Below are 14,808 nucleotides of genomic sequence, written 5' to 3'. Positions count from 1 at the left end.
AACATAAATACAGTTTTTAAGAGGCGTAGTCAAAGGAAATAGATAAAAATATGTATATTTTTATATATAGATTATTACAGGTAGGCCAGTTAAACCAGTTCCTCCTTTGTCCCCTGAAGCTCCGGGCATCCCCATGTCTCCTTTCGAGCCTTTGTAGCCCTGAGAGAGAATACAAAGGAATTATAGTTTCAATTATTCACGCTGCAGATAAGTTTGCAAATGTCTTCGTATATAATATTAAAATGTAAAGTTTCTCTAAATCTGCATATTCCTACTAGAAAGTCCTGTGTAAGTAACAAAGGGTTTAGCTAATGACAGAAGCCATCATCTATTTTTAAATGGTACAACTCTGTCTCAATATGAAGACATCTATTATATTTTGTAACGAAAATGAAAAAACATACAAAAGAGAAAGCCGAAATATTCAAAGAAAACATTAAAAATACTCAACAAGTCAATCGCTATCTTCAGAAAAGTTTGTTAATTGATTCCCCGTTTAAGTTTTTATTACAGTTGAATTGAGTATTTTTTATTGTTATACCGATCAGCTGCCACATGTCCCACTATCCTTAATTACATTTACAAAATATATTTTTGAGAGGAACTCGTTTTTATCACAGATGCAACTCATCTCATCATTAAGCGTCTTTGGGTCTAGAAAAGCGCTATATAAATCCCATTTATTATTATTATTATTATTATTATTATTATTATCTGCTCTTCTCTCCAGAAACTTCAATAAAAAAATTCTAAATTGAACATAAACCAGATTTCTGTATTCAATATGTACACACACATGGATTTTTAAATACATTACCTCTCCTTCACAATGTTCTGGCTTTTCTTTCTTATTTCTTATAATGTGAATAAACTGACATGAACACGGCCTGTGTTCTACACTAACAATAAATATAAGAACTCACTCTTTCCCCATCGAGTCCGGGCAAGCCATGCATCCCACGATCCCCCTGTGAGAGGAATACAAATACTTTGTTGGTAGATTGCACGTTTACCATTGAGGATGGAATTATTAAAACAGTATTAAAAAGTGTTTACTTTGCCCCCCTCCGGTCCGATGGGCCCGGGCGGTCCAGGTGGACCCTAAACAGAAACAGACACAGGAAGAGAATTTCTATCAGAAATGAAACATACTTGTAATTGGGGTTAAATGTTTGAATGCAAGGAGCTCCATTTCATCGAATGGAGCTGACCATCACGATGAAATGACTTGCTGACAGGACAAAACATATTAGCGATCAGTTATGAAGTAAAATGCTTAAAAACATGTTAGCTATAACATCCCAATAAAAATGATAATTGACAGATGAGTGATGATGTTTATGGCTTCTTTAATGATCAAACTGGAGTTTACCATTACTGACATTCAATTTGATTTTGAAGCAATCATGTTTGGACGATGTTAGACGATTAAAATGTGTATTTATGTACACCTATAGTCCAGTAGCCAGTTTCCAATTGTGAACCTGGAAATGTTGAGTACAACAAAATTGTATCATATAAATGTATAGTATGGGTCCCAAGCACTGCCAGATGCCAACTTGCATAATGTTGGGCAATTTGCACAAGTGTTGATAATTAGCATTATTACATGGCTTAGTTGAATACTCGATTCTGATTCGTCAATTCAGAACACGTGACAGGTTGTTAATCCAATAGTACAGACCACTGTCAAGGATTTATTGACCGTTGTTAAGGACGCTCACATCTGCAGAAAGAAGTCCGGTCGATTTAACTGTATACAGTTTGGCCGAAAACCAAACTGTTTGCTTGTCTTTAGTTTTCCGTTGTCTACCGTCTGAGAGCAACATGGAGGATTTATTTGGAGAGCACAGTAATTTGGATGGATGGTTAGTGGCTGATGAGTCCCCAGCGAAGAAAAGAAAAAGACAAGAGGGACAAGAAAACAGCGGAGAAGTAACGGGGCAGACACCCTCAACACGGAGCTGCGGTCCTTTTTACTCAACGGTCCAGACATCAAACGGCAAAACATATTCAGTTGCCAGTTACTTTGGCATTGGGGCAGGGATATCTAGATACTTTCCAAGGTTTGACATAATGAATTGTGCTACTTTTAAAGCAAGCAACAATGTTTTCAAATCTGTAATCAAAAAGTAAAACGCTATCGAAGCAGTTGCTGCCGTTGCTACGTAGTTCAAACGGTAACAACGGACTATTTTTCTTAGCGGATGCATGTCATTTTAAATAAATAAAACTAGTTTTTAAATCAATAATACTATTTTTTAAATCAATAAAAGCATTTCAATTAATATTGGGAGTCATGTCATTACTTTGTTGAGAATGTGGCCTTGTAATAAGTAAGGGATAATGACCGCCTCGCTGCACATTATCCCTTACTTAGTTACCATTATAGCCTATGGGGACAATAGTTGAAAAATGTTTTGAGCAAATTGGTTTCGGGTGTTATTGAGGACTCTGTGTCCATTTCTGACATTTTTAAGATGAAAAATTGGCTATAATGCAATTAATTTCAATTAACACAACTTATTCTAATTGTGCACATTTCCCAAGATATGCAAGTTAGAATCCGGCAGTTTCTGAGTGTGGGGACCCCTAATATGAATTTATATCATAACACGTTGGTGCACTCAACATTTCCAGGTTTGAAATGCTAGCAACTAGACTAATACTGTACGCAGCACTGAATACTGTTTTATATGTAGTTAAGCAAAGGCCGTGCAAACCAGGGTGGGGCCCATGCGAGGGGGAGGATGAATCACGTATGGGGATGACACAATACAAGCAGTACACAGAGGTTATTACCGTTACTGTAATAGTGGTAATCTTCTGCAGAAGGCCGGTAGTGTGGAGGAGATAAGATTGCAAAGGTCATATGGGAAAGAAACCTTTGTGTCAGCACAGAGGAGTTATTTATTAAAGAACAGATGTGCTTGGTTATCTGGAGATGCTGAATCGTGATGGATTGAGGGTGTTGCACAGTAATGTAAAGAATACATTTTCTTGGAGGAGTTTGAAAATGTGAGTCATTGTCAAAAGATAATTCAGCTTATACTGAAGCTAAACAAACATCACAACTTGCAGCTTTATCTGAATATATGTCATGTTTCTTCTGTATGGTTTAACATGTGTTGTAAGACACTCTTTCAGATGTTCTTGTTTTTAAATCAACATAATCACAATGACAGGGAGTTAGGTGACGCCCGGTCTGACCTGTAAAGCCTCCTGAATGTTTCCGTTGTAGTCGACGATTTCTGTGGCTCCTTGGTCTCCTTTCTGCCCGGGGGGGCCCTGCACAGATTCACATTAAGAAAAATTCACATGCACCAAATGTATACATAATAAACATTTAATCAATTTAACTCTTTTACGAAAAAAAAGGAAAAAGGGACTGCTGCCCTCCGGTGGTTATCATTGTGTAGTGCAGCATGTCATGTGAAATTATCATCTTTTGTAATCTTAAATCATCATGCAGAGGTTATTTTAATTAATATTTTTGCTTACCTTCGGGCCAACAGATCCCATGATTCCGTTATCTCCATATTCCCCCTAATGTGAGAAGAATAAGAAAAGTAAATCCAGAATTGCATTTGCTATTAATATACTTCCTACTTTTAGCTATTATGTGGAACAGTTTTGGCAACATAAATCATATACACATCATTATTATGGTACAAGAATTTATAGTAATGAGAATTAAATAAAAGTGTGACAAATAATAGTCCTGTATATTAATTTTTCACTCTTGATTGTAGCTATTATTATGGAGATGTCCCAGATGAATAAGGTATAATATTTTATAATATATATCATTTTTTAAGGAATACAATGTGATATACATCAGGCTATGAATTATAAACAAATATATGAAACTGGAAAGGTCGGTGTATGTTAGTGTTTCTGAAGTGGAGAAAAACAAAGTTTGGGAAATAGCCTTTAAAAATATGTAGGCTACTGTAAAATTCTGTACATACTAAAAGGTGAATAGGGTAAAAATCATGTAACTAACATTTATCACACTGAACCTTCCCCAGTTACATTACTGACATTAAGACAACACATTTTGTATTATATTTCAAGTGTTCTGAAATGTTATGTTTGAATATGAAAAAGAAGCATTATGTAAAGCTAACTTTGAGAATTTAGTAAAAAACTACAAACACAAACGAAAAAAAGTTAGAAAAATATACTCCTAATTTTGAATTTGAGGCTTTCTTTCCAGTTGTCTGAAAGAAGACATGTTACAGAAACTAAATAGCTCAGAAACAAACAAAAATGTATTAAATCAAATTAATATAATGTGCTCTTTTGAATAACTAAAGAGAAACCAATATTGGATTTCACTCCAGCCAAACACATCTGTTTATTTTGATGAAATGTTCAAAGGAAGTGCTTGATGTATCATATTTCCACAGAACATGGATCCGACACTTTACCGACTAAAAAACCAGTGAACATAGAATGGTGAAAATCCAGGATAGGAATCAGGTGCAAACTTTAATTAAAGGGTCAGCTTATAAAGGCATCACATTTAAAGAAAAACACATCTGCTTAACTCACCTTTGCCCCTTTAGTACCAGGTGTACCCCCCTCTCCTTGGGAACCCTGCCGGGAGGAAGAAAACACAAATGGAGAAAAGAGTCATCTGTTAAAAAAGACAAGCTAAGTACTTACGATATAAACATGAAATTGGAAAAATAACAAACATTCTTTTCTAGGCTCAAGTCAAAGTCATCATTTAACAAATTCAATGTATTTAAAAAGTACATTTCACACAGGAAATATGACTAACGTGTCCCGAGAGAGCAGCCCGGTCAGCTTTTCTGACATATCCAGCTTTTAATATGTCATATCAGCCGAGCATGGAGAAAGTGTTTATTTGAACTTTATTGTTGATGAAGCAGGGGGTCCGCTTTGGGGGTTTCTAATAGGATGTGAAGCTGATCTGTGGCTCGTCTAAGTTTAGACTGGGGCTTAAGCTACCTGCTGGGTAAGTGCCAGACGTAAACAATGGGGAACTCATTTATTTCTGGTTTACTTTGTGCAGACTCCAGGGAAATCCTTGAACCCATTACAGGCTGTAATGGTTTATCCAGCGCTCTTTGTTAACATTACTAAATATTTGATGAATTTGAATGAGCCATCGCTTTTTTAAAACTACAAAGTGTGTGCTTAAATCTGCAAGGCTCTAGATGGCAGCACAAATCTATCAAACACATCGCTTACAAGACAGTTGTGAAGCTCTCAAAGACACACTGCTGTGAAATCATTTTTTCCAACATCATTTGAGTTGTTTGTGTATCGAGTGACTGACCTTTGGTCCCAAGGGTCCAATTTCTCCTCTTTCTCCCTTTCCTTGTGGCCCGTGGTCGCCTCTATCACCCTGCACAGACAAAAGAACAACAAACTGCTCAAGAAAAAAGGTAAAACTAATCGAGAAGTGCCTCACACAGCAAAGCAAAATTAGGAAACCCAACCCAGCCAGTACACTCCATTTCTCCTACCATGCCTTTTTAAATGTATCTTGTATTTCACACTCATATGGCTTCTTCACACTTGCAAACACACTTACAATAAAGCTCAACAATAGACTGTCCTGCACCTTCACAATATCGCTACGGTTGTGAAATACATCCATATAATATCAATATCCTGATACTAGGTATAATGTTAGATTTTGGAAGATGTAATAAGTGTCTTTTCATATATTTAAAGGCTACTTTACAATTAAGTGATGTCTGAACTTACCAGACTGTTATAGCAGACACTTATAACTCGTTATATTAATACTTTTTGGAAGCATCCCTAAAATGTTGTCACGATATATTGACAGAAATATTGAAAGGTTTGTTGTTTGGTGTTTTTCTTTGTGATGTTAATCTTGTCTCGCTTCAATAAAACAAGTGTTGGTTTAGTCGTGAACTTTACTCATCTCCATGTTTAACAGTATTGACATGACTCAGGAATGTCTTAGAAGCGCTCCCCACTCTTCTCATGAAAATGCTTACTTGACAAGATTTACATGGTGAGTCGTGGATATGTATGCAGAGTCAGCACAACATCCTTTCTGGTGTGTGACCTCTGACAAGGTGAAATGTTCTTTTAAAGAAAACAACAGAGGCGTCAAGACCTCTCTGTGCTAAGGTTGATCAATAAAAACAAATCCATAGAAGTGTGCTTCATGTGAAATGACTCATAGCAGCCAGTAGAGGGAGGTGTGGTGTAACTATACTCTTTATGACTAATTTCTGATAATTAAAAAAGCAATTGGAACACAACCATTACTCAGAGTAAATTAGGCTTTGGCTCTATTTTCAAATAAATGCTTACCTATGATTACTTACAGGCAGAAAAAAGTCTGGTTTGAAAAATTATCAAATCAGCAGTACCCTCTAAGAAAATGGGCAAACCCAGAGACCTGAGCATGAGGAAGAATTACATATTTGCTGCAATATCCCTCTTTTTCCAGCTATACCCTGATGACAAGGCAAGGCTAATTCACCCTGATGCAAAAGGAGAATCACCCTTAGATTATCAGTGCGATAATGTCACGACTCAAAGGGAGCTGGGAGGATTGGCTCATTCCGAACACTTCCAAGTGACATTTTGAAGAAAAAGAGGCTTAATCACCTCGGTGTAGTGACAATAATGGATACTAAACCCAGAGGCATTACTGACGATAAAGACCTGTCAAAGCTCTCCGCACTCATTGTCATTGAGTCGAAACGACCAAGTGTCGCTCTCACATTGAGATTTAAGATGACTTTGGGATGTCAAAGTGACCCACCTTAGTTCCTGGGAGTCCTGGGAGCCCTGGCTCTCCCTGGGGCCCGAGGTATCCAGGCTCACCCTGAAAGAAATCGGAAAATAATGTATTATTCCCCATGATCCATACGTCCGCTACAACAAAAACACAAGATGCATGGACAAACTTATTCCAAACGACAAGCATGCATTTCACAAACACAAATGAACACTTTGTTAATTTACCCACTGGTTTCACATACATTAAAGGTCCCCTATTGTGCAAAACCCACTTTTTCATGTCTTGTATACATCAACACGTGTCCCCTCTGTGTAAAGAGATTCTCAAAGTTTCAGGAAAAAGGTTTCGCTCACTTTTTGTCCTGATCCATTTATATAAAAACCTGTCTGAAAATGAGCTGATCAGATTTTGGCCACTTTATGATGTCATAATGACTTTTTGGCTTGTGTTACCATTAGCCAATCACCACCCCCCCCTTATCACCTGAATCTCCTCCTAGAGCACCATTGTGTTCTTTTTTAACCAAATGTCTCTCAGAGGGGCGTGGGGAGGGGCTCCTTATGTTCATCTGAAGTAACAGACAGAATCAGCACTTTTGAAACAGGGCTGAAACAGAGGGGATTATGGGTAATGCTGCAATGATCTGTTTGGTGTTTCGAGCAAAACACTTCAGAGACATGTTTTGTATATATCTGAGACCTATAATATATTGATATAAAACAGTATAATAGGGGACCTTTAATGACTCCTCTCACGGGCTTTAATAGACGTTACGACTGACCTTGTTAGAAACTCATCACTAGAAGTGTTCTGTTAAAGTGTGCAGGCCACCTCAACGTCTTTGCACTTGCACTCATGAGCTTCCAGTATGAAGAGTGACGCCTGATTCACGTTTGATTTGTGAAATCACTTAATTGCTATACCGTCTGTTCCCATCCAGGGAACTGTGGAAACCTCCGCAGAGGTAATGGACACTCGCCGCTCAAACTTTTAAAAATATGATTGGATACACAGCCAAGAATCAGCAGAACAAAGTGCAAGCTCAGAAGGCGAGAGTGCAACGTTAGCAAAATATTGTTAGAATCCATCAAGCATCCAGGCCACTTAAGTAAGAACAAGAGTATATAAATGTCAAATGAAAGGCCTGTTGGTTTTGTTTTTACAAGGCCAGCACATTACAAGAGAAAGAAAAAACAGCAACAAGCATTATATCATCATGCTGCGTGAAAATTCCCTGCATTCTTGTGATATATAAAGCTAATAACCCTGTGTTCTTTAAACATAAGATGGCAGCGAAATAATACCATGTCTAACCCAGTACTGTGATTTATTAAGTAAAACAAGTAGAAATCTAAATTATTTAATCAAAATGAAACTTGTCTTCTTAACGAGCATAACCGTTTTGACACATGTTGTAGTGAGTCTCTTGTAGCTACGTCCAGGAAGTCAAATGAAGTTGTCCAATCATTCATTTTAAGACCTCTAGCATCGAGTTGTTGGTCTCAGTTAGTTTGAGCCACAAAATGTACAAAACTAATATTATTATTTACATAAGAATGTCACCCTTAGTTAGCCGACATAATGCCAGAAGAATCAATAGGTCATCGCCAAGCTGAGAACTCTCATTATGTGCACGTTTGAGAAAGTCTATTCAACTGTGGAAAAATAAGGGGTCAAGCCTCTGCCGATACCATTAGAAGATTGCGCTTATATTTTCAACAGCTTTCAGTTTTCCTTGTTGGTTTAGATGGATTTGAAAAGGGTCATCTTGCGTTCTAATGCTACTATATTCCTATTATATCAGTGGCATAAAATGGTCAATGATATCCTGTGTTGCGATTATTTCTGGGGAAATATATCGTCCAAGTTATCATAGGAGGCCTACTTGCAGTCTTGGTGCACATCCCACACAGCAGGAAAAGCAAGATTAAGAGACTTGACGAGAGACATGACGATGGGCTGGCTGGGTTTAGGATGGACAGGACAACAGCGGGGGGGGGGGGGGGGGGGGGGGGGGGGTGATCGGGGATAGAAACAGCGAAGCATTTACCTTTATCCCTGGGAGTCCAGGCAGCCCTGGAAGTCCTGGCTCTCCCTACACAGAAGAGTGTGACATGTTACAGCCAAGCCGAGCTAAGCTGAGTCGAGCCTCATTTGGGGTTCTATTAGCTCAACACTTTATTTTGTGTTTTCCTCTGGCTATCAAGCTGCTGAATCTCTGCGACTGTCACTATCAGTAAGCACTAGCAGAAGGTACTGCACATGCACTTGCAAACCAACTCATGCAGCCGTGGCTTGACAGCGTGATTAGTGCTGGTTATAACACGCAACCTTTCACAAAGTGCATTGGATTGTTCTTTGAATTGTATTGGTTTGGGCAGGTGTGAACAGTTCTGGTGTCTGGAAGCAGATTCTGTCAGTTATTTTGGATTAGAGAAGCTGCTGCGCGGCTTCAAGGTCATTAGAGTTTGGCGCTGCTGGACTTTTCCCTCCGCTACCAAGGTCGGGTCATCGTCAAGCTGAGAACTCTCATTATATGCGCGTCTTTTTTATTCAACTGTGGAAAAATCAGAGGTCAAGTCTCTGCCGGGGAGTACTGCAAGACTTCCAAATCAAAACGTCTGGATAATTTAACGCTCCATTAGGACCATTTTATTTATGGCATACGCAAAGAAATGATTAGCGCCGCAGAAGAATGATGAACTCAGGGGATCAGACAGAGAGGGCTGCACATTTCCATTGTGGCGAAACGAAGGCATTGTAAAACTAATGAATAAAAGACTGCTAACTCCACGACACTTGAATGCACCCCAATGGTAGTATTTAACGGGGAGCGACAACTCAATCTCACGATGGCCATTTTGAGGAGAAATACAACGTGTAAGTGTGTCAGCACAAGCAGAAGGGCTGTAAAATGAGAGATAGGATAAAGCAGTCATAAAACAGTTAGTGTTGTCTGTGCAGAATGGCATGGAAAAAAATAAGACATTTGCTAAAAGCCCCTTCTGTCTGTCTGGAACAAGAGAGGGGGGATTAATGGGGCGCAGCACTTGGGATTAAAAAGTGTAATTAGATGGGCCAAGGGATGAGTAATGGCTTTTATTTTTGCAGGAAAATACCTCCTTTTATGCTGCATGCTTGCTTTATTAGTTATCAGCAACTGCTTCCTTAACAATGTTCTTCCCTGTGTCAGACACATGAATACAAATGGCTAAGAGAAATATGGCTTGAAAAAAACATATTCAGACTGATGTAAAGCAAAGTAATTGGATCACCTGCATGTTTGAGACTCAAGACAAGTACAGCTAACAATGAAATGGTGCAAAAAGATCCAAAAGATGTATCCAAGTGGGGTATGAAGTGGGGCTTAATGCTGCATGGCTCAAAACTAGTTTCAAGCCAAAGTGAAAGTAAAATCAGAATCAGAATACCTTTATCCCTCAGAACTCTGTGATGTACCAAAAAACTACCAACATCATTACACAACTCATTTCTGATTTCATTTATCCAAACTATGTTATCTCGCCCAACAGACTCCAGTTTCAACTTAAAGGTTAACGCTTCTTTAGATGTATCAATTCACAGTGGTAAGAAATATCTTCATCCAGTCACTGAATGTTGAGAAGGACCTGTTGCTGAATATCAAGTATTTTACTCCAATAGTGACGTGTCAGCAGAGAAAGCTATCAACGTTAGCCAATACGTAATATTATTAAAAAACATATGGCTACCATTACTGCTACGTTCACTTATATTTTTGTACTACTTTACTGCGTATGAAAGAGAATGTGTAGCAGTTATTACCTTTGTTCCACCTCGTCCAGACTCTCCAGGTTCTCCCTGTAAAAGATGCACAGAGTTTTCTTTACAACTGATTTGTTTTATGGGTTGAAGCAGCTTTTTGTGAACGTATGTGTTCCTGAGTTTTTTGAGCAACTTTTAATTGATAAATAAGCTAAAATAAGCTTCATGTAACAGGGTTATTCCCATGTTCTCTATACAGGTTGTAAGAGCTTATCAAGGGCTAACTTCAGAGTTCAAATTGCAAACAAATAAAGGAAGACATACTACATAAAAATGCAGTTTGAATGGTTAGAAACCCACCCATGTGGAAATAACAATGTATAAAGTCGATAAAAGGTTTCCATAATTTGTCATATTAAGAGGATATTGAGCTTGGGAACATATGCTACTGCTCAGTTAGCTGGTTAACAGTTTGTAAAGCTACTTTACGTAAATATATATATTTTTTAAACTAACGTCTACAAAAGAAAAAGTTTGAGTAGTACATTTTTTTTTTGTATTGAGCAACAATTCAATGTACACACAGATGGTGATCCTCATAAAGATGAAGAAACTGAAATTAGCTTAGCCCTCACCTTGATGCCAGCTGCAGAGGAGCCTGCATCTCCCTAAGAACAAGATAAACAAATACAAATGGCACAATAGAGGTTATTATGTACGAAATGAACATTATTCAGCAGCGCACATGAAGCCAATTTTTTGTGAACAATGCAGAACATCATTTTGCATTCATGGAGCCATCAGCATGAAAGTGTGTGAAATCTCTTTAGAAAGAGCTAACCTAAACTGTGCTCCGACTGAATTTACGTTCTCACTAAAGTTTGAGACAGCAATTTTATAACTACAGTGCTGGGAATCACTCCATTGTTTTCACACTGTCAGACTGCAGCTGCAGAGGACGTGTAACACTGGAAGAAATACAACAGTATGTGAGGTGAAAGATATAGTGGGCGACCATTTTACTTTTCATTGCATCTGAGCAGGTAGGGACCTTCTCATATCCCATTTTTCCAGCAAAGTCCTTCCAAACATCCAGGCTCTCTGCTATGCACTGCTGCAGCGTACAGTAAAAACATACATAAAATAAGGGGCCAATAAGCGTAATTATGGGCGGTTGGTGGGAAAAGGGAGTGTGTGGGGGGGGGGAGAGGCTGGGTTTGCAGCTCTGGTGTGGTTTCACTGCACATACGCCTTGCGCTCAGAAGTTGCTGCAGGAATGCCTCTCGCCCTCAGCTTTTTATGGGAGTCATTACCATGCATAGCACACAAGGCATGTTTAATTGCGGCATTTTTCTTTTGAAGACAATAAACTGCGTTACTGTTTACAGCTGGGCTTTTGTTGCATGCCTCTATCCATACCTTAAAAACATATCATTTCTGTTTTATATGGGCATTTTCCTATATATTTTTATTGAAGTTACAAAGGATCTAATGAACTTTTACAGTTTGCTTGTAAACAGCCTCATCACGTTACATTATCCAGGATCAATTAAAGGCTTTCAACTGCTTTTTTTGAGTAAATTCTACATAGATGTCATGATGCGGTAAACTTTACACAGAGGCCCATTATTCTGACTCTGTTTGCATCTAATTGTTTCAACAAAACACACATCAAAGTCAGAGACAGTTTACACCTGTTGCTTTTTTGGCTGGGATGGATATGTAAGAATGCCTCACATCTGCGCTTAATCATTACATCTCATACAAACTACAAAAGATCTCACCTCATAATGAAGCTGGGGACTATATGTAAGCACAATTTACTTTTTTTCCCATTATTAATCTCAGCAGGGTGAAACCATAAGGAGGTAACAATGTGGAAAATAAATATTTACAGAGCAATTTACACACTTTTAATCAAAAAGCCCCCATGTGAATATCAGAGGGTGCTACAGTTAACACATTACTTCCCTGCTGCGTAGCCCCAGCGAATCATGTGCAAGTTTTAATCTCTTCTAGATGAAATACCATGAGATGGAAAAAGTGATGGAGTTGGGAGGTGAGCTGAGGTGTGGCACAAAGTGCTGAAATGTCAAAGTTTGGCCAATTATTACAGCTAGGCTCCAGCCTGAGATCTAACCAGTGAGTGAATGTCACCACAGCTTCATTATAAGCGCTCAGAGCTTTCGCTGCATATATCTGCCACCTGAAGATAATACCAGCATGAAGATCTCATATTTATACAAGCCATTTTCCAGCTGTTTGCCTCATGAGAGCAAATAAAACGTGAGTGAATTAATCTGTGAGCAATGAAGTCGTGACAAATGTAATTATTAAATGTCACCGCAGCCCTATAAAACAAGATTCCTACTTCACTTCATTGCTAAAGATGACCATATTCAGTGACCTCAGCCTAATATTCAGCCTCGTATATCTAATTATGCAAGGCAGTACAGATTATGATTGGCTCCCTGGGCAGAAAGGCGCTTGCCAGTCGCTGAATTGCAGCCAGTTCACAAGAGCTTGGACCGGATCTCAGGAATCAGAAATGATACCCCCTGCCGGGCCACATCAGCAGAGCCAAGACCCCGGCCTGACAGTTCCCAGGAGTTTACTTTGGTTTGTTTTTCTACAAACCTTTAAAGAAATGTCTCTTTTTAACTAGAAGAGTCACAGTTAATTTCACACCTAGTTAAATACTATACTCTCAACGACACTTAGTCTAGATTGTGCATACAAATAAACAATATCCCAAAATGAAGCATTATTAATTTATTATATGTTAAAAAACCTTGCTGTTGAGCCCCTCATAAATCTGGACTTGTTTTCCATGAAACATTATACATTATAAGTGAACATTATTGCTAACTATTTTCAAAAAAGGTCCCCTCCATACAAATATTGTATCATTGCAAGACTTTGGTATCTCTATAGCTCAATAATGAACATGTGATATCTTAGTTCAACCCACACTAAACTATTGCTATTTTTTGGGAGGTTTATGTTCCTGACTTTTTGTTGGCGTGAGCCGGGCAACCAGTGGAGATTCCAGGAAGTTACTGGTTTTGGCCAATAAATCGTTTGGCAAGTAAGCACCATGGATGTATAATAAGAACGTAAGCACCCATAAAACGGTGAACTATTGGCTAACTAAATGAGCTTTAGAGGTGTTGGCAGGGTGGATTTTGTTCATTTCTGGGACAGAATTAGCCAAGACGTTTTTTTTCTGTTTCCTATCTTTATGCTAAGCTAAGCTAACTTTCTGCTCGCTCTAGCTAGTAGCATCCATTTTCTCATCTATCGCTCGCCATGAAGGCAAATAAATGACCTTCTCAAAATGCTAGACGCTTAAACAGTTTGCAATAATTAAAGGGCATACGTATCAGGATAAAAGCAGTTACATAATACAATCATATAATGCTTAGTCATTTTGAGTTTGAGGCTTTAGTACTTTCTTCTAATAATGTGTATTTTTTAAATATTTATTTTAAATACAGGACTTTAAGATGTAAGAGAGAGACTTACACTGCCGAACTAGTTAAGTTAAGGATCTGAGTAAAATGTGTTATTTAATACAATAATATATTGCATAATGAGTATTTTTAAGTGCAATTCTTTCCTTACTAAAGTACATTCTTCTTGTTCTTCTACCTCCTCGACTCCAAATAAACTCTCCTTTAAAGCACAACACTTCCTGGTTTGATGATCCAAAGTGTAAAAGATTGTGTCTTTTAGGATGTGAGGGAGAAAGATTTAAGCTGCTTTCTGAGAGTGAGCGTGCATGTCCTGTCGTTTAGTGTCTTTCACACTCCGCAGATCTTCCGCCGTCAAAACAATCTCCCTTTGTCTGGTGGAAAGCCTGTCTGGCTGCCTTGCACTCCCATTTCTCTCCCCCCTCCCTGAGGTCTCTCTGCACACCATACCAGAGCTTTCACCGCCTCACCTCTCACCCCGTGTTACCACAATTTCCCCGCAGTGCGTGCTGTGCATTGTTAACTTTGGCATCTTCACTATAGAAGACGAAAGATGCTCTCCTCCTCTCCTCAGTCTTCTCTACTCTGGTTTCCTCTTCCCTTAGCATAGCAATAATATCAGGGAAGATCATGTCAAAAACGCTGATGACAGGAGGCTCCATCTTTGTTGTATCCGACATATGTTAAACTCATCTAGTCGGTTACATCTTGATTGAAAAACAATGATTCCTAACATATACTATTTTACAACCTGAAGTCATCACTCTAAGAAGATCAGCAAAACCTATCTATTACAATCCTGAGCATTTCCAGGTCTTTACACTTCTT

General features: G+C 38.5%; 1 protein-coding gene across 19 annotated transcripts in view; it reads right to left on the bottom strand.

Annotated features, from left to right (window-relative positions):
• LOC307031803 (uncharacterized protein) overlaps positions 1 to 14,808 on the bottom strand; it is a 51,874-nt gene that overhangs the window by 12,340 nt on the left and 24,726 nt on the right. For 17 of the 19 annotated variants that reach the window (XR_013806078.1, XR_013806079.1, XR_013806080.1 and 14 more), the window contains 12 exons: positions 11,143 to 11,175; positions 10,568 to 10,603; positions 8,814 to 8,858; positions 6,785 to 6,847; positions 5,312 to 5,380; positions 4,558 to 4,602; positions 3,502 to 3,546; positions 3,211 to 3,288; positions 2,803 to 2,826; positions 1,057 to 1,101; positions 924 to 968; positions 79 to 159 (listed from right to left, as the gene is read on the bottom strand). Coding sequence is in view for 11 of the 19 variants with exons in the window: in XM_079669215.1 (XP_079525341.1) it covers positions 79 to 159; positions 924 to 968; positions 1,057 to 1,101; positions 2,803 to 2,826; positions 3,211 to 3,288; positions 3,502 to 3,546; positions 4,558 to 4,602; positions 5,312 to 5,380; positions 6,785 to 6,847; positions 8,814 to 8,858; positions 10,568 to 10,603; positions 11,143 to 11,175 (609 nt within the window). In the remaining 8 variants the exon portion in view is untranslated. The remainder of the gene's footprint in view (positions 1 to 78; positions 160 to 923; positions 969 to 1,056; positions 1,102 to 2,802; positions 2,827 to 3,210; positions 3,289 to 3,501; positions 3,547 to 4,557; positions 4,603 to 5,311; positions 5,381 to 6,784; positions 6,848 to 8,813; positions 8,859 to 10,567; positions 10,604 to 11,142; positions 11,176 to 14,808) is intronic. The other 2 variants (XR_013806083.1, XR_013806084.1) reach the window with 2 other exon arrangements.

Source organism: Notothenia rossii (genome assembly GCF_949606895.1).
Source record: "Notothenia rossii genome assembly, chromosome: 3".
NCBI lineage: Eukaryota > Metazoa > Chordata > Actinopteri > Perciformes > Nototheniidae > Notothenia > Notothenia rossii.
Note: the sequence above shows the minus strand (reverse complement) of the source record. Positions and strands in the feature narration are given on the sequence as shown.